General features: G+C 55.9%; 1 protein-coding gene across 1 annotated transcript in view; it reads right to left on the bottom strand.

The window, feature by feature from the left end:
* The window catches only part of ABCA3 (ATP binding cassette subfamily A member 3), a 35,189-nt gene extending 23,628 nt beyond the window's left edge, over positions 1-11,561 (bottom strand). The window contains 9 exon segments of the mRNA XM_077762615.1: positions 137-310; positions 2,904-3,024; positions 3,253-3,369; positions 4,600-4,859; positions 8,777-8,942; positions 9,561-9,688; positions 10,386-10,650; positions 10,746-10,820; positions 11,479-11,561. Of these exon segments, the coding sequence (XP_077618741.1) occupies positions 137-310; positions 2,904-3,024; positions 3,253-3,369; positions 4,600-4,859; positions 8,777-8,942; positions 9,561-9,688; positions 10,386-10,650; positions 10,746-10,799 (1,285 nt within the window). The 5' untranslated portion in view covers positions 10,800-10,820; positions 11,479-11,561.
* Between the last annotated feature and the right edge of the window lie 7,114 nt (positions 11,562-18,675).

Below are 18,675 nucleotides of genomic sequence, written 5' to 3'. Positions count from 1 at the left end.
GGGAGTGCCTGCCCCGCCCCACCCCCCGCCGCCCTGCTCGCTGGGGAGCCCCGCTGGGAGCTAGAGCCGCTGCTGGCCCTGTGCTTTCCTAGTAACCCACAGCGCAAGGGCAGCTCATGAGAAGGAAAATACTCACCTTTCGCTTCAAATTTGCCCATGAGCTGGGCCCCCATCGCCATGGCGACATTGGACAGGAGGCAGGACAGGAGCTTCTGGCTGAGGGTCATCCAGTTGTATCGGGGGGCCACAAAGAAGTATGGGATGTACGTGAAGAAGTAGAGGAAGCCGCCTATGGCTGCTGCCATGTTGGCTGTAGATGGAGAGAGGATNAACTAAGGGGTAAGTCCGTCCCTCCCCTCCCCGAGCCCCAGGACGGAGCCACCCAGCTGCCCCTAAAGACTTCTAATAATAATGAACCCGCTATAAGTTAGCTTGAATATTTTTCTAAAACTCAACTATATTTCTGACAATTTAGTGAGAAAGGTAGCGTTGTGTTACGGTTTTGCAAACGTCTGTAATGTCTGATTTAAGAGATTGGAGCTGGAGTCTGCTATCTGCTCTACGTTCACCCTCCTACATTACACTGTTTTGGGAGACGCCCATGAAAAAAACTGCCTTCACCCAGACAAGTAGTTGGAAAAGGAAGAGGAATTTTAACAGCCTTCTCAGATACTTCTGGATACTTGTTTCTGAGACAGTGCTATTCAGGTGGTTGTTTCTTTTTTTTTTTTATTTATTTTTAAGAGAGATAGAGAGACAGCGTGAGCAGAGGAGGGCCAGAGAGAGAGGGAGACACAGAATCTGAAGACAGGGTCCAGGCTCTGAACTGTCAGCACAGAGCCCGACTCGGAGTTCGAACCCACGAACCGTGAGATCATGACCTGAGCCAAAGTTGGACGCTTAACCGACTGAGCCACCCAGGTGACCCTTAAAGTCAGGTGCCACATGGGCTCAAACTGACCAAAGAACTTTTGACACTCTTAAGTCTGCCCATCTATCTTGCACTCTGAATGGGCTATGACTCGTGCATGATTTCGTAACGTGACGCACTGGTCGTGTGGAAAATATTGCTTGTTGAGCTATGTGGATCTTTCAAGGGTACATACATTTTATTATGCAACATACAGGAAAAACTCTCACTGGGTAATATGATCACCAGTCTCCTAAGAGATTTAGTGCTGGGAAGCCATCATGTTCACAGTGTTAGATTCAAGTATGTAAAATCCCATTTTGGCGTGAAACCTTGAACTTTACAATTGACATCAGGGGCGCCTGGGTGGCCCAGGCGGTTAAGCGTCCAACTTGGGATCAGGACATGACCTCACAGTTCGTAGGTTCGAGCCCTTTGTCAGCTTCTGTGCTGACAGCTTGGAGGCTGGAGTCTGCTTCAGATTCTGTGTCTCGCTCTCTTTCTGCCCCTCCCCACTTGTTTTCTCTCTCTTTTTCTCTCTCTCTCTGTCAAAAATAAACATTTTTTTAAAAAAGAATCAAGTGCATACTTGATAAAAGATAAATACAGTCAGGGAAATGAAATCTCAAGGGATTTTAGAACATTCCAAAGCACACACAAAGAGACAACCAGGGAATTGGAAGGCAGCTTGCAGAGAAGTCCTACAGAATCAGCGCAAAGATTCCTGCAAGTGTGAAAGAGAAGTCGAGACACGAAGGAGAGATACCACCTGACACCCACCGGCACGGCCTCTACCCAAACACCCCACAGGGCACCTGAGCGCCTCAGTCGGTTGAGCATTTGACTTCTAATTGGGGTTCTGTTCAGGATCCCAGGGTCTTGGGATCAAGCCCCACGTTGGGCTCCATGCTTCGTGGGCAGATTCTCTCTTTTTCTCTCTCTTTCTGCCCCCCCCCCACTTTCTCTCAAAATAAATACATAAACTTTAAAAAGGAACCACCCCCCAAATCAGAAAATGAAGAGTGCTGGCCAGGATGAGGGGAAGCCGCGCGCAGGCGGGAACGTAGAGTAGCGCGGTACTAAGCAGAGTCAGTGGATGACGCGGAACCCCCACTTCTGGGCCCATGCCCCCAAGAACTGGAGGCGGGGTCTCGGAGAGGAGCTTGCACACGCATGGTCACGGCAGCGCGATTCACAAGCGCTAGAACGTGGAAGCACCCGCGTGTGCGTGGATGGGTGGACCAGGCCCCTCCGCACAACAGAACATCAGTCAGCCTTCCAAGGGGAGGAAGTCCCAGCCCCCCCGCGGTGGCTGCATGACCCCTGAGGGCGCCTGCGTGCTGAGAGGATCAGGCACAAGCCGAGGAGCGTGTGTGATTCCGCTCACGCGATTCGCAGCCTCCACAGACACAGAAGGTGGACGGTGGGGGGGTGGAGAGGAGAGGGGGTGAGGAGGAGGCGGGGGGAGGGTGGAGAGTCAGTGGTAGGCGGACAGAGATTCAGTCTGGGGAGATGGAAGAGCTCTGGGGTGGGTGTTGGGATGGGTCACACCACAGTGTGGGGTCCACTCGACTGTGTGCAAACATGGTTATGGTGGTAAACTGCCCGTTAGGTGTATTTTGCCACAACAGGAGAGGAAAAAGAGACAAGGATGAAGTGAGAGGCTCCAGCAGACACCTAGGGGGACACGGGGACGCAATCACGGAGACCAAACGGGGTCAGCGTGTGAGTGGGATTTTGTGGCGCTGACAAAACACACGATCCTCAGACCAGAGCGCAGGTAAATGAAGAGAAACTGCGCAGGGACCGCCGGGCACCCACCAGGGACAGCTTTTGGTGGCCATGACACGACTCGGGCAGGAGAGCAAGACTGGGACGCGCCGGGGCTCAGGGAAGAGACGGCCTGATTCAGGAGGCGGCCGATGCCCGAGGACGGGTGAAGGCACAGAGCACAGCCCCTCCAGCCTGCGGGTCCGGGGGCAGGACGGCTCACCTTTGCTGAAGAAGGTGCTGACCATGAAGCTGAAGGAGATGGAGGCGGTGGCGAAGCACAGCAGGAAAACCAGCACGAGCGAGGGGTCACTGTGAGCGAGCACAGCCACGTCCTTCTTCACCTGCACGTTGTGGCGTCCACGGTCACACACGGGCAGGTCGTGGCGGGGAAGGTGGGGACAAACCAGGAAGACCTTAAGCGTTCCCAGCCTCCAAGGAGAGTGGAGAGGGTGGGAGAAGGGCCGCCCCCCCGTCCCCCCAAACACGGAGCTGAGGCTGGGGGCACCTGGGGTGCCTCGGCCCTGCTCCCGTCCACCCCAGCGCCACGCTCCTGGCGAGGCCACACTCACCTTGATGCAGAAGAGCAGAGTGATGAAGGAGACAGCTACGAGGAGGAGGAGGAAGAAGAGGAGGAACCAGGCGCTCCAGTGCAGCCAGCCGCTGAGCCCCATCATCCGCATGTACTCCTGGGGAGAGGGCCACGCTGACTCATCTGCACTCGGGCTGCAGGGCTGCACGTGGTGTGCACCGGCCACGCAGGGGCGCCCGGGCGCATGCTTGCACGCACCGGCCAGGGACAGAGGACCGTCCCTCTGCGCCGTCATCCCCTGCCCTCCTCCTCCCTCTCCCCTCACCCAGCGTGCTCCCCGCCCTCCACTCCGATTCAACATTCCACCACGATGGCTTTAGCCACGTATCTGTGGGCACAAACATTTGTTTGTGAGCTGTTTCACGTGTGCCGATAACCGCACCCACGTCACCCCACTTCGCTACTGTTATTTGCGGTGCCCAAGTGGACAGCACCCCTGTCCCCTCTCCCAGCCGCCTGCACGTGCACCTTACGGGCTCAGTGATTGCAAGTGTGGCGTCACTGAATACGCCAAGTACCAATGCACTGGCCCTGCAGGTGCTGCTAGAACTTTCCACAGCGTCTGGGCACCTCTGGGCGCATCCTCAGGATGAGGTTACAGGTGACGCTATCACACAAGGGTTCTCAATTACGGCAAGGACATTCTCTAGCAGTGACGCTTTCCCTGCTCCTTAACCCCCCTCCCCTGAGCCTGGCGGTCCACGCCCACAGCAGTCCCGGTGTGTGCAGAGTGAAGGGCCTTCCGTGAAGCCCATGCCGCAAGGCTGTTTGTCTCTAGAGTCATCTGCGCAGCAGAAACGGAAGGTGACCGCGCATATAGAGCTTTAGTGAGTGCCTGGGCGGCTCGGTTGAGCGTCTGCCTCTTGATTTCAGTCAGGTAATGATCCTGAGGCTTGTAGTTCGAGCCCTGCATCAGACTCTGCACTGTCAGCATGAAGCCTGTTTGGGATTCTCTCTCTCCTTTTCTCTGCCCCTCCCCTACTCGCTCGCATGCACACGTTCTTTCTCTCTCTCTCTCTCTCTCAAAAATAAACTTAAAAGAACTTAGAGTTTTATAGTAGCCACAGCAAAAAAAGTTAAGAGAAGGCAGTGAAATTAGTTTCAATGCTGTATCTCACTTGCCCCAGCACATCCGAACTACGGTCTTTCCGAAGTTTGAGGCCAGGGCACACAGCACACTAACAGCGGCGCTTTATCGGGGTTTGAAAGGTCTAGATGTGCTGGGCTTGACTTCACAGAAGCCCTGAGGCCGCCAGCACCACGGCGGGTGTTTGGCCCACACCCTGCGGTGGCGCGGCGCCAGCACCTGACCCGCCTGGACAGGTACCTTCAGCTTCCTCTCCTTCTCTTGCACGACGGCCCGGATGATGGTGAGTGAGCTGTACGTGAAGCTCAGCATGAGCAGCAGGGGCAGCTGGTACTGGATGGCCACGAGGAAGGGGTCGGAGATGAAGGGCGGGTAAGGGAACCTCTTGGCGATCACCGTGAGCTTCCCGAACAGCTGGTGCGTGGTGGCGTTGGCGTGGTACTGCATGATGGCCCTGTCCACCGCGTGCTGCACCGCCAGGAAGCCTTCTCGGATGTACCCTGGGTGCGGAGCACAGGACATTCCTGCTCGTGGGCGGACTCACGTCAGAAGAGCCACATCACGGGCACCGCTCCCAGGGCCGCGGGCCCCGAGCTGCACCAGGGTCTCCCTGGTGAACGTGGCCATGGAGCGGCACCGCCTCACACTCCTACGCTGTCCCCGGTCTTCTAGCTTGCAGGGGCCGCCCTCGGCTCCGGCTCGTGGCCCCTACCCTCACCCCCAATGATAGCCGGGCGGTGTCTCTCGGACCCTCCCTCCCGCCTCCCTCGTCCACCTTGAAGGACCCCTGTGACGACACCAGGTCCACCAGGCCAATCAACAGTAATCAGCTGCTATCGGAAGCCTGCTGACCTGCAGCTTCCATTCCATCCAGCCCCGCGAGCGCCACAAAGGAGGCAGACATCACAGCCCAAAGGCCTTCGTGCGCCTGTGCTCTCTCTGCTGGCCCTTCCCGGCCCCCTCCAAGTGGTCAGTAATAAAATCCTTCCAGTGAGAAGGGCCCGGGAAGAGTGGCAGACTGGGGACAAGGGTTTCAGTCCAGAGCCTGGTCTGGGAGGGGGCGTAGGGAGAGCAGGCCTCAGGAGAGTACAAGGCAGCCTGAGTCCCCGAGGACGGAGAGGGCACCCTCCTTCATAAGGTACAGTGACATTGAGAACACGACCCAATGCCCTGCACTGTACACAGAGCTGCCAGCAGCCTGCGGCCAGCCCCGAGGGAACAGAGAAGACTGCAGCCCAGCACGGGGGATGCCACGAGCCCTCAGGTTCAAGTCTTCTGAGGCTGTACGAGCAGGTGCTCAGTTAACAACACCCATGCGGCGCAGGCTGGGGGTTCAGTTCTTCACAACAAGCCTGCAGAACAGCTGACTGAGTCTCCATCGGACAGACAGAGCCACTGAGGCCGGGGGAGTAGCGCCCCGGGGTGGGTGAGGGGCAAGGCCCTGGGATGCTGGACTTATCACATCACACTGCCGCTGTGAGGCTCTGTCGCGTCACCCTGTCTTTGTCACCACAACTTCTGGGGCTGTTCTGCGCTCTGAGGAATGGAGGCGTCACCCTGTCATCAATCTTTTCCTACTGCCAATAGGTCTGTGACCATAAACAAAGCCCGTGGGCACCTCCTCCTCCTTTCTGACTATTCCAGAGGCTGAATTCCCATCAAGGACTCAGTGGGTCTGAGGTGTGGACATGGGGCTGGGGCAGAGCCCAGGCTGAGGATGCTGAGGGCGCACTGTGTGCCGGGCCATGTCCCTTCCACACCTTGGGGTCTTCATGTGCTTGTAACTGGTGTGGACTAATGAGTCCTTAACATAATAATATGTGGACCCCTGTCACCTGCTGAAATATTTTCCCCAGGCTCCTGCTTGCTTGTAACATTGGTATTGTTATGTGTGTACTGGCACAAAAGTAGACACTTAGATCAATGGAAAAGGATAGAAAACCTGGAAATGGACTCATAACTATATGGCCAACTAATCTTGACAAAGCAGGAAAGCATTTCCAATGGAAAAAAGACAGTTTCTTCAGGAAGTGGTACTGGGAAAATTGGACAGCGACAGGCAGAAGAATGAACCTGGACCACTTTTTTACACCAGACACAAAAACAAATTCAAAATGGATAAAAGACCTAAATGTGAGATGGGAAACATCAAAATCCTAGAGAATGAGGGCAAAAACCTCTTTAGCCTTTGGCGGAGCAACTTTTTTTTTTTTTTTTAATTTTTATTTATTTCTAGGAGAAAGAGAGAGAGACAGCGTGAGCAGGGGAGGGTCAGAGAGAGAGGGAGATACAGACTCTGAAATAGGCTCCAGGCTCTGAGCTAGCAGTCAGCACAGAGCCCGATGCGGGGGCTCGAACCCACAAACCGCGAGATCATGACCTAAGCGAAAGTCGGATGCTTAACCGACTAAGCCACCCAGGCGCCCCTGACGGAGCAACTTCTTATTAGACATGTCGCCAAAGAAAGCAAAAATGAACTCTTGGGACTTGCTCAAGTTAAAAATCTTCTGCACAGTGAAGGAAACCATCGACAAAACTAAAAGGCAACTGACGGAATGGGAGATGTTTGCAAATAACATTTCAGATAAAGGGCTAGTATCCAAAATCTATAAATAACTTATCAAACTCAACGCCCAAAAAACCAAATAATCCAGTGAAAAAATGGGTAAAGGACATGAACAGACATTTCTCCAAAAAAAAAAAAAAAAAATCCAGATGGCTAACAGACACAGGAAAAGATGCTCAACATCATTCATCATCAGGGAAATACAAATCAAAACCACAAGGAGACACCACCTCACACCTGTCAGAATGGTGAAAATGAACAACTCAAGCAACAACAAACATGTTGGTGGGGGTGCGGAGAAAGGATCCCTCTTGCACTGATGGTGGGCATGCAAACCGGTGCAGCCGCTCTGGAAAATAGTATGGAGGCTCCTTGAAAATTAACAGTAGAACTGCCCTACGACCCAGCAATTGCACTACTAGGTATTTATCCAAGGGATACGGGTGTGCTGTGTCGAAGGGACACACCCACCCCAGCATTTATAGCATCACTGTGGACAAGAGCCAAAGTATGGAAAGAGTCCAAATGTCCATCGATGAATGAATGGATAAAGAAGACGTGGTGTATACATACACACACTGGACTATTATTCAGCTATCAAAAGAAAGGAAATCTTGCCATCTGCAACTGTGTGGATGAGGTTAGTCGGAATTATGCTAAACAAACAAGTCAGTCAGAGAGTGACAAATACAATTGCACTCACATGTGGCATTTAAAAAACTAAACAGATGAAAGTAGAAGAGAAGGAAAAATAAAATAAGATAAAAACAGAGATGGAAACAAAGCATAAGAGACTCAACAATAGAGAACAAACTGAGGGCTGCTGGGGGGAGGCCGGGAGATGGACTGGATGGGTGATGGGCATAAAGAGGGCACATGTTGGAACGGGCATGGGGCGTCCTACGTAGGAGATGGATTGCTGGGTTCTACTCCTGAACCCAATACTACACCATATGTTAACTGACCTGAAGTTAAGTAAAATCTTGGAAAAAAACAAAAAACAAAACAAAATAATTGGTGTTCTGTCTTTTCCTTTTTTGGCACATTTCAAGTTTGCACCTGGTGCAGTTTGCTGGTCTTTCCCCTGCTGCTTCCAAACACAGGAAAGCGTCCCCACACAGAACAGTCCAGGCCCCAGGCGGTGGGTGCGGCCGCCCCCTCCCTTCCTCCTGCCCCCTGGAGCTTCATTCAGGGACATTCCTGGGTCTTTCCAGGAACACCTCCAGCACGCCCAGCGTCGCTCCACCTCCTCCACACCGTGGAAGCCTGTGTTCTCTGCAGCACCCGTGCCACCTCCAGGAACCCACGGACCCCCAGCTGTTCCCTGCTCGCCCTTGGCTCCAGTCCATTCCAGGATGCAACCGGGCTTCCTCGGAGACAGCACCCCAACTGCCTGCCTGCCAAGGCCACACGGGACAGACCAACACACGCACAGACTGGGCACAACTAGCCAAGATGGAGCTTCTGCAAGCACCCCATGGACGCACTTGAACCCTGGACAATTACTCAAGGACCACACGGCTTACAGCGCCCATTAAACTGTACACGGCAGAAGCCAGGGAGAGAAGCGAAGTGTGAAGTCAAACCCACGGGTTCGATGCAAACTGACTGAAACAGAGGGTTCCTTCGGGAGCACGTGTCCCCCGGGAAACAAGGAGACAGCCTTTGCTGCCCTGAGAGTGTTGAACCTTTTGGAGCCTAGTTTTCCCAGACATTTCCTTCCTTCTCCAAGGAAGAAGATCAAATGCCCCTTTCAGAGTACTTCTGCCAAGAAGGGCAAGGAGCGACCCCCGCGATCCCCACCGGTCAGTGGCCCAGTAAGGGATCGTGGCCGTTGCCAGGGCTTCTCACCAGGTTCTCCACCGTCGGGGGACGCGGGTTCCCTCGGTCCTGGGTTTGGGAACAGTGGAAAAAGGGAAGTGGTGTGCCAGCCCTCGGTCTCTTTCAGGAAAAAGGAGCCTGTTTGTGTCCACATGTGATTTCTTCGCGCGTAACTGAATCGTAAGTGGTATCTCACCTGTGGGATCAAGGACAAAACCACCGGCGCTGAGGGATCCACACACAGAAGCAAAGACGCGTGCCAAACAAGAGCCCGATCAGGAGGCTCGTGGCCATGAACTCGCCACCTCTCCCACCCCCCACCAACATCCACAGGGTCCTGGAGAGTCAGAGCGTGTGGCCCTGCCCCACAGCTGCGCCCCCTGGGGGTTCTCGCCGCCCCAACTCCCTGTGTCCCTAGAGGAGCTTGGCACNCAGCGGAGGGCTGCCGAAGTGCTGCTCTGGGAACTGGTCTTCGGGTCTGAATGCCATCGGACAGGCAAAGCCATCAGACAGGCAAAGGACTTCCTTTTGTTTGTTTAACTAGATGGCCAAAATTCTAACGCCGGTGAGGGCTAGTCCCATGTGTCCTTTCCCACCTGCCCTATCTGTGCACAGAGGCCTGGAGACGCGGGGGGAATGAAAGTCTGCAACGTGGCTGCCTCCTTCAGGCTTCCTCCACCGTGCAGCCTGCCAGGCTAGCGGCACCAGGGCACCCTCGAGGGGACTGTGATGGAGACCTGGCCCGGCAGCAAGGCCGGTGTCGTCTCCCTGGCGGGCAGAGTGCCTCTGGGCTTGTTTTGGGGAGGGTCCTCACCGCCAGCGGCAGGCGCTCCCCGCTGTGGTTGAAGGCGTGCTCGAACACCACGGCAGCCAGCACGTTGGAGGAGCGGTTGTCATACCTGATGTAGTCCTCAAAGTCCTTCTCCGAGCGGAAGCCCCGGGCTGTGGGAGAGCCGTGAGCTGCCCGAGCGCCCGCTCCCCTCAGCACTCTGGCCGCTGCGGGTCACGTTCGGAGAAAAGACCGCACACAGACACGTTTCTCTCGGGCTTGTCCTGCCCTCCGGGTCAGGGAGGCTTTCGTTTTGGGCAGAGAGACCAGTGGCAGAGGACCCCGGCACCCCCACCCCTGACCCCGTGCGGGAGGCGGTGGGGGGTCGCGGAGAGACGAGTGGGCGCTAACGTAATGGGTCACAAGGTTTCTCCGTCATCAGACCCCACTCCACACGAAGGGCTTCCCCGTTGTCACCCAGTGAGGGCCAAGGGCCCCTCCCTGAGGGTTACGTGCCTAAGTCGAGAGGCTGGGAAGGGATAAAGCAGAGAGGGAGGGAAGGGACAGCACGCGCACTGGAGTGTCCCTTGGCAGGCCTCCCGACGCCCCCTAGCGCTGTCCCCCCGCAGCCACGTCCCGCACCCTCACGGTGCACCTCGCCCTCGTGACTGAAAAGCTGTGCTGCGGCCACCGCGAGTGACGGGGGCGGTTCCGGCACCCGTGCTGCTGCCACAGGCACACACGTGGCTCCACTTGGCCCTCACAAGCCTGTTCCCCATTTCAGGACGAGTGACCCTCCAGCCGGCCGGGGCTGCTCCCCCAGACCCGAGCCCCCCAACCTGGCACAACGGGGTCCAGAGGACACCTCACCTCTCATATTGATGACCAATGCCCTCCGTGCCGTCTCCGTGATGGTCTTCACGGCGTCGCTGTGGGATGGGACGTAGGCGAGCTCCCAGGTGTCACCGGGAGGGGGGAAATTGAAGAACAGGGGCAGCTCCTGGATGGACTGGCCGGGGTAGATGGTGGCATTGGGCACGTTTTCCGACTGGATCTTCAAGCGGAGCCAGATCAGGATCCCCGAGAAGAGCAGGGGCAGGAGGAGCTCCAGGACGGTGACCAGGACCCGGCGCTTCTGGAAGGGGAAGGGGGGACGCAGCCAGCGGGGGTCACGGCGCCCTCCCTGGGGCCGCCCTTCCCGGGGCCCGGCGCACCCCGGCGTGCACCCACCTGCACGGTGTAGTTCTTCCAGAGCAGGAGTGCCAGCTGCCTGAGCGCCCCCATCTCTGTGCCCGCGGGGTGCACCTGGGGGCCGGGAGACTCCCCTCAGACACCAGCCCTCCCGCCGCGACCCCCCACCTCTCCTGCCTGCTGCGCTGACCCAGCTCTGCTCTGGCCGCTAGCAGAGAAGGGGCTCCTGGCAAGTGACCTCGTCTCCTCCCGAGATGCACCCTCAGCGACTGGCTGACCTGGGGTAAACACCACGCAGGGGTCCTCTGGTCTGGGTGCGCATGCTGCTGCCTCTCCGCTCATTCCCCTCCCCCGACTGGCTTCCCTGTCCACCAGCGGCAGCAGCGCAGCGAGAGCGAGAGTGGAGAGCAGGGGGGGCGGGGAAGACAGGCCAGGGAGGGGGGTCTGGCCCTGCTGACTGGGGTGGGGGGAGCAGACAGGTGCGTGGAACCATGGCACTTTCCCTCCTTGAACCCTCAGGACCAGTTTTTCCTGCTTTAACCGAAAGCACTGGTATGCGCTCCCCGTGACAGAAAGAAAACTCCAAAGAAAACCTGCCCTGTGTCACACAGGAATATTATATTTAACGCCGGTGCGCAGAGCTGCACAGGGCTGCCAAGCGGGTGTGGGCACGAGACAGCAGGAGCGAGTGGGGTGGGGGTAATAAAGGTGCCCCCCAATCTGGGGAAACACACTTACCTAGACGTCTAGCGAGAGAAGCAGAGCCGCTCACCTGCTACAGAAGGAGGTGGGGTGAGTCAGCTCAGGAAAACTCAGGACGGGCAGCACCGCCTTCCGGAAGCTGCTGGTGTGAAGNGTGGGGGGGGCGGTGGGGGGGGCCCCGGGTGCTCCTGTTCCCAACCGTACGGAGAGGTCGCAGGGGGAGCGTGGAGGGGCCCTTCGCGGCCCCCGGTCCTTCAGGTGAGGAGAAGCCTGTGTGACACACACCGAAAGTTGTGAATTCAAGGAACTGGCACCACACGCGGGCAGAAACACGCAACACACCCAGCGGGCGGTAAAGAGAGCGCGAAGGCTCAGACGAACGGCTGGGGACCGTTCCCTAGTGAGTGCGCTACGGACATGGCCCGTGGAAGCCACCTTGAGACCCCGAGGCGCAGTGGCAGCTCATCGGTTTGCTTCAACAGGCCAAATTCACATTGGGCCGCAGTCAGTGAAAGTCGTTTCCATGAGGGCTCTTTTTAAAATGAAGCTCTTGCTTTTTCAGGAAAGATGTGGCTGTGCAGATCTGTCTAACGACACTTGCTCAAAATTTAGGCTTCAGAGAGTAGTCCGTAAATACTGGTGGAGAGCACGACTGTGAGAAGTTACTTACAAAGTAACCTAAAATATGCTTTTAATTAACTGGACGGTTAAAACGTGAAGGAATGAAAGCTAAAATAGTACGGAGTGCTATGAAGTGGCAACTTAATAAATTATCCAAATTCTTTCAAAATTAACAAGGTGGAAAAAGTGTCATAAGCCAGTTGTGGACAGTTAATAAAAGAGCAGGGTTTAGTGAGACCCATGAGGGCCCGTGGTTTATAAGAGGTTTCCAGAAGCCGGGGAGGGTAGAGGGGGAAGCACTTCCTCCAGCTGGGCCCGGCACCCCCAGGACAGCCGGACGGGCACCTGGCCTGGCTGGGATGAACTTTCCTCCTCTGCCAACAGGGGAATATAAAAAGGTCACGGTTCAAGGAAGTCTTCTGGTCAGAGAAGTAGGTGACTTCCTTTTCTGGGGAAGTCTGGCCAAGAACGGACATGTCCCCATGCTTACTCCCGTCTCTCCCGGCTGAGGGCCGGGGAGGGCACGAGGGTGGGCGGGGCGCGTTCCCACAGTGCCTGCGAGGTGGACAGCAGCCCCCGCGAACTGACCTGGGTCCGGGGAGCGGCTCCTGGCCGCGGTGTCCCTCCAGGGCTATGGCTGGACAGGCCGGGGGGAAGCAGCTCCGGCGCAAGGGCTCTGGGGCGGGGCCTGCGGGCCTCTTGAGTGCGGGTGCGGCTGCGGCAGGGTGGCTGATGCCTCACCGGACATCAGGAGGGGCCCGGGGCTCCCTGGCATGACTCGTGGGCACCTCTGGGCGGAGGGAGGGCCCTAGAGCAGAATATGGAAAATGCTTGTGAAACGCTCTCACCAAGTTGGAACATGAAGGGTAAAACGGATTGCAGGTGTGTTCCTTAACACGCAGCAGATCTGATTACAGAGAAAGAGCGATTCAGGGAGACGGAGGCCACAGAGAAAATACTCCTGGAGCCCGGCCACCGTGCTGGGTGTTTATTTCTGTCTCCCTCCAGCACCGGGTCGGTGGCTTCGCGCATGTGCACGCGGGGCACCATCTGGAGTCCCACCCAATGCCGTACTTGCTTCTGGCCTGTTTCAGCAAAAAGGAGATTCCCAGAATTACAAAATCTGGAGAACTTTCTGGTTATGAAAGCAGATGTACACGAGGAAAGGAAGTTAAAAGTTGCTTAAAACACTCGACGCAGAGGCACAGGGTCCCTAGAAGTGGCGGTGGCTGCGACCCAGGGCCAGCCCCGCGCCTTCCACCCATGGCAAACACTCAGGTGGGGGCCACTTGCAAAGCCGCCTCCGCCCACAAGAGCGGCTGAGCACTTCCCCTGCGGGGCTCCCTTCACTCCTCAGGGTCAGAGCCACGAAAGGAAGGGAAAGCTTCCCCCTTCCCCACTGAAAGGTTTGTTTGCTCACTGTTAAAATATTAAATGTTACACAAAGTGTTGAGTATTTCGATGTTTGCTTTTTGGGTGAGTCACTGAACTGGTCCAGAGTGAGTGCACACTGTGGCCTGCTGGCTCCTGAGGGCTCTCAGAGGGGCGCGGGATTCCTCTAAAGATGGTTTTTCCCGTAACCTGCGTACCTTAGAGAGCTGTGGGTTGTGCTAGTCCTCGAGCACCGGGCTGGGCAGACGTCACGCCAGCCAGGTTCCTCAGGCCATGCTGAGCCCGTGACGCCCACACGCCTCCCCTGTGCTGGGGACATGTCCCCCGCTGTCCGTATGCCCGTGCAAAATCAGGTTTCATTCCAGCACATAAGGAACAGAGCGGCGTAATGCTACCAGAGAGGTCCCTGCCGAGGAGGCCGCAGGACCAGCAAGCGGGGGTGGCCAGGGCCCCAGTGCACGAGCTCTTGTCACATCCCGGGCTCAGTGCCCAGGCCCAGAGGACGGCGCGGTGAGGAGGGGTCCCCACGCCGCCGGGCATCCACGTGCCCCACAGGGAGCAGCAAGCATATCTGCTCCACGGGTGTGGAACAGAGACTGGGCCTTACTTACTGGTGGTGCTGGCCTGGACTAGGCGCTCTTCCTGAGGACTGAGGTTGGTGAGGACCTGTGTCCGCTAGGGAAGCATTTCCTCACCGACACGGGGAGTCCACAAAGGTCAGTGGTGTAAAGGTCTATGTGTGCACACTTCCAAATAGTTACTTAATTAATGCCTGTGGGTAGAATTGTGTACAATACACAAGACAAAAAGGCATGGATTCGTCCAAAAACACCTGCCCAGTTCTTGCTGTGCAAGGGGTGCTGAGGGGTTGGAAATGGAAATCATAGCATTCCTAATCCAAGAGGCTCACAGCCCACGCACGCCGACGCGTCCCATAACTGCCCGGTCTCCAGCCAAAGGAGGCATTGGGAGATTCCGGAGGAGAACAGCTTCTTACGTGTGTGTGCACGACATGGGGGGCTCTGGGAAGGCTCCCCGGAATGGGTGACAAGGGCGGCCAGTCTCAGTGTCCAGGTAGCTGGGGCTGGGGGGATGATAAGATCCCGGGGAAGTGGGAAGTGGAAGAGCGTTCTTAGCGCCTAGGGAGGGAGCAGCGGGGAACGAGGAGCCAGAAAGGGAAGTGGACTGAGGCTGCAGCAGGGAGNTTAACTTTTTTTCTATGATCTCTTTTTTTTGGGGGGGGGTGTTTTTTGGGGGAAGGTGCCCAGTAAACATGAAAATGTCTAATTCAATGGATTCCACAGATACAGTGTCTACATACCAATAACGATAAAACACAGGCTGAAAACAGCAGGCGCATTTACAGAGCTCGTGCCTGCCAGCGAACCCCACGGCTGACCTGCAAGCGGGGTAAGCAAGGCGATCTGCCAGAACAGACGGTCACAAATTGCACTTGTAAGTATTTTTCTTTAAAATTGAGGGACGGATTGGCTTTAGTGACACTCAGTACACAGAAGGACCGTGACACTCCTGCTGGCCTGTGTGTCAGGGGCCATGTACCCCAGGGGGCGGGAGGGGCTCAGGGACACGGCGCTGTGCACTGCTTTGCTCTGAGCCTTGCACACGTGCTGGGACTTCACATGACCCGGGATACGATGGTCAAGCCCAATGAAAACAAACAAACAAAATCATAGCTGATGCTTTACGATGCTTCGTAGGGATTGGGGAAGTGACAGGGAGGCTCAATGGTTATCTCAGGGCTCAGCAGTAAGGAGGAAATGCGGATTCTCTTTCAAGAGGCCTTTTCCTTTTCCCCAATGGCAAATGACTGTGCAAGTCTGTCAGCTAGTTAATTTCTTTTAAGCCAACACACTCAAACCTGTCCCTTCAAGGGAGGGGTGATGAGGTGTGCGAGTTGCGGCTTTTCAAAATAACCCCTGAGCTCGGAAGGGTGTTTGGAGCGGGTGTCTGCTGCAAAAGCACCATCTACACACACGTCTACACCCACACACACCAGAAGCTCCCCTTGTCCGACAGCCCCTGAATGCCTAGGGCCCGATTCAGCGAGAGCCAGCGCAGGCCTGGGGAGCGGGAGTGAACGGAAGTCTCCCGGCTGCACATGTGGTCTGTGTGGCGTCACGAGGCTCATGGCGTTCCCTGCGACACCGCCAGAACCAGGGACTGAAATAAACAGACCTTCCGACCGGGGGACTCTGGTTTCACCAAGGCTTTATAAATGGGATGGAGGGGCGCCTGGGTGGCTCAGTCAGTTAAGCATCTGACTTCGGCTCAGGTTGAGATCTCGAGGTCTGTGGGTTCAAGCCTCGTGTTGGGCTCTGTGCTGACATCTTGGAGCCTGGAGCCTGTTTCAGATTCTGTGTCTCCCTCTCTCTCTGACCCTCCCCTGCTCACACATACACACACACACACACCCACTCTCTCTCTCTCTCAAAAATAAATAAACCTTTAAAGAATTTTTTTTTAAACAAATGGAATGGAGACTTGCTCACATGGGTTTCTTTTAAAAACAGCATATAGAGGTGGTGCCAGGCTGAGTTTGTCAGTAGAGCACGCGACTCCTGACCTAGGTGTCATGAGTTTGAGCCCCACACTGGGCACAGAGATTATTTAAAAAAAAATAAAAACAGCACATGTTTTTATGGTTGATCTGGTAACATCAATATGTGGAACAAATTTAATCGTGTTCACTTTGCTCTCATCCCCTTAGAAGGTCTGTATTTCTGTATGTATCTATGACTGTGCTATCCAGGGCAGTAGTACACGGCTACACTTAACAAATAAATAAGTAAAATGCATGCGGTGCAAGCTCAAATTCTTTTACACATAGTACCAACAAGAAAAAGCTGGTGGACAACGTGTTTACCCGAGTGGCTCCTACGTGGATAAGGTGGGAACAAACTCATAAGGCTTGGTCATTGTTCCAGGACCGCCAGAGGCTGGGTTCAAGGCTGTGGTCACTTGCATCGGACCACCAGGTGGTGTGCTGGCCTCACACTCACCAGCACCACCCACCTGTCCAGGGCTGGGGCAGCCATCTCCTTAGGGTCACAGAGCTCTGAGTCACAGTGAAGCTGGTCACCGGGCAGAGGTTGGGGGGGGTATATTTCTAAGTCAGAGGTGTGGGCCAGGAGAGGGTTCCACGAAGCCTGTGCTAGCTCCTGCCTTCCTCGCCCCTGCTGGGTCACATCTCTGTCCTGTTCTGCCCCTCTACATGTAGGAGAGGAGCTGATGAGGTGCTTGAGGGCCCCCCTGGAGACAGGTAACCACGGCTCTTCTGCAGCAAGCTCATTACTCAGCTCCTGCCTGTTGACTCCGAATCTCTGAGCCATCTGGGGCACCAGTGCTGCCCAAGTCTCCCGGGACAGGGACTGTGGGACACACCCTACATTTTCCCATGGAGCTCTGGGACTTTTGGGGTCTTGTCTTCTTGGAATACCATTTCTCAGTCCAGTCCAAGCAGCCACGGACAACACTGGCTCAGGGACGCCATCCTGGCTGCACGACAGAATCTTCCAGGGGGTGCTTCAGGACAGAGACTGACGTCAGAGGCCCACCCTGGAAGATTCTGGGCTCTGGTGTGGGCACAGGAGTCATTCCTGGGTGATTCTTTTTTAAGTTTATTTATTTTGAGAGAGAGAGGAAGGGAGGGAGAGTGAGCGAGCGTACCCAAGCATGAGTGAGTGGGGGAGGGGCAGGGAGAGAGGGAGAGAGAGAATCCTAAGCACACACCACGCTGTCATCGCAGAGCCCTTCTTGGGGTTCAATCTCACGAACTGTGCGACCGTGACCTGAGCTGAAATCAAGAGTCAGATGCTTAACGACTGATCTGCCCGGGCGCCCCCCGCTCAGGTGATTCTGCCGCAGTCAGGGTTGAGCTTTTGTTGGAAGCCACCCCGCCGCCTCTGGATGCCAGCAGCAGCTCTGGGATGTCTTGCTTGCTACTTATCTCAACCTGTCTTATGTCACAGCTACTGGTGAATAAATCATTTTCTTTAGCTCCATCCTCAGGGCCCCAAGAGCACGGATCACATCCGTTCTCTCCAGACTTCTAGAATGCTTTCCCCTTCGCTGACTGGAGAGCAGATGAGTCCACTGTCGTCTTGGAGAGCAAGGCTGGAGAAGAAACAGTCACCAGGGCCTTCCCACTTGAGACCAAGTGAAAACGGGTTCCCAGGAGACTGGCACACGCACTGTGTAAGGCTGGTGTCTTTTAAAAAACAACCTGAACTGATCTGTCTTGTTCCAAATGGCTGTCTCATCAGGATGATGGGAGATCGCCTCAGAGAGGGAACGATGTCATCCTATTTGTCACAGAGGATGACCAAGTGTGCAATGGGAAAAACAATCAGCAAAGAGTTGAAAAGGGGGTGAGGGGATTCCCAGGGCATCCATTTTTACCTGTTCCCCCCCTTTTTTTCTTATTTTCCCTTGATGCAAACTTTCTAAAGGAAAACAACCTTGATCTTTTCGAGTTCACAAAAGGCAGCCCCAAAATGTTCTCAATCAAATGACACAGGTGTTCGGCAGAAAACCACCAGCCTGACTTTCACTTGCACCTTGCCAGGTCCGGCTCTGTCTCGGGGTTTCAGCCACCCATTCAACAAGCGTTTCCTCAGTGCCTGTCATGTGCCCGACTCTGGCTATGTGCTGGGAATGCAAGCTCTGACAAGATCCAGTGCTGGCAGTAAGTGGGCTCCAAGTTCAGGAGGCAAAGGGGCCAAGAGACAGAAATAACCCTGAATGGCGCTGGGCCACGTCCAGAAAGTGAGCAGGGGCACTCACTCGTGCACCAAATACACATCTGTCCCAAACCCTGGCGCAGGAGACAACAGCGCCCTCAGGAAGCTACAGCGCACTGTGGGAAGGCCAACACAGGTGCAAACGCAAATTCGTGCCCGACTCCAGAGATTCCTGCGAACTGTGCAGGCCTCTCCACCTAGGCCCGGCGTCCCTGCCTTTCTGTCCATCACACAATTCCCACCATGAGCAGTGTACCCCAGGCCCCCCATTCCGGCTCGGCTCCCGGGAATGAGGCGGCCTCCAGGGTGGGGAAGAACTCCCCCACACGCTGGGAATCTCCCTGCACGAGGGATGAGCCAGCAGCATCCCGGCGGCCCTGCGCGGGGTTCCCGGCCTGGGGGCTGCAAGGCTCTGGCCGGGCGGATGCTTCGAGTGCCTCAGGACCAAGGCCAGCGGGTGCCGCCTGTCCCCCCCCTCCCGGCTCGGCACAGAG

Source organism: Crocuta crocuta, unplaced genomic scaffold, assembly GCF_008692635.1.
Source record: "Crocuta crocuta isolate KB4526 unplaced genomic scaffold, BGI_CrCroc_1.0 scaffold234, whole genome shotgun sequence".
NCBI lineage: Eukaryota > Metazoa > Chordata > Mammalia > Carnivora > Hyaenidae > Crocuta > Crocuta crocuta.
The sequence above is the reverse complement of the archived record's forward strand: the minus strand, read 5'-3'. Positions and strand labels throughout refer to the sequence as shown.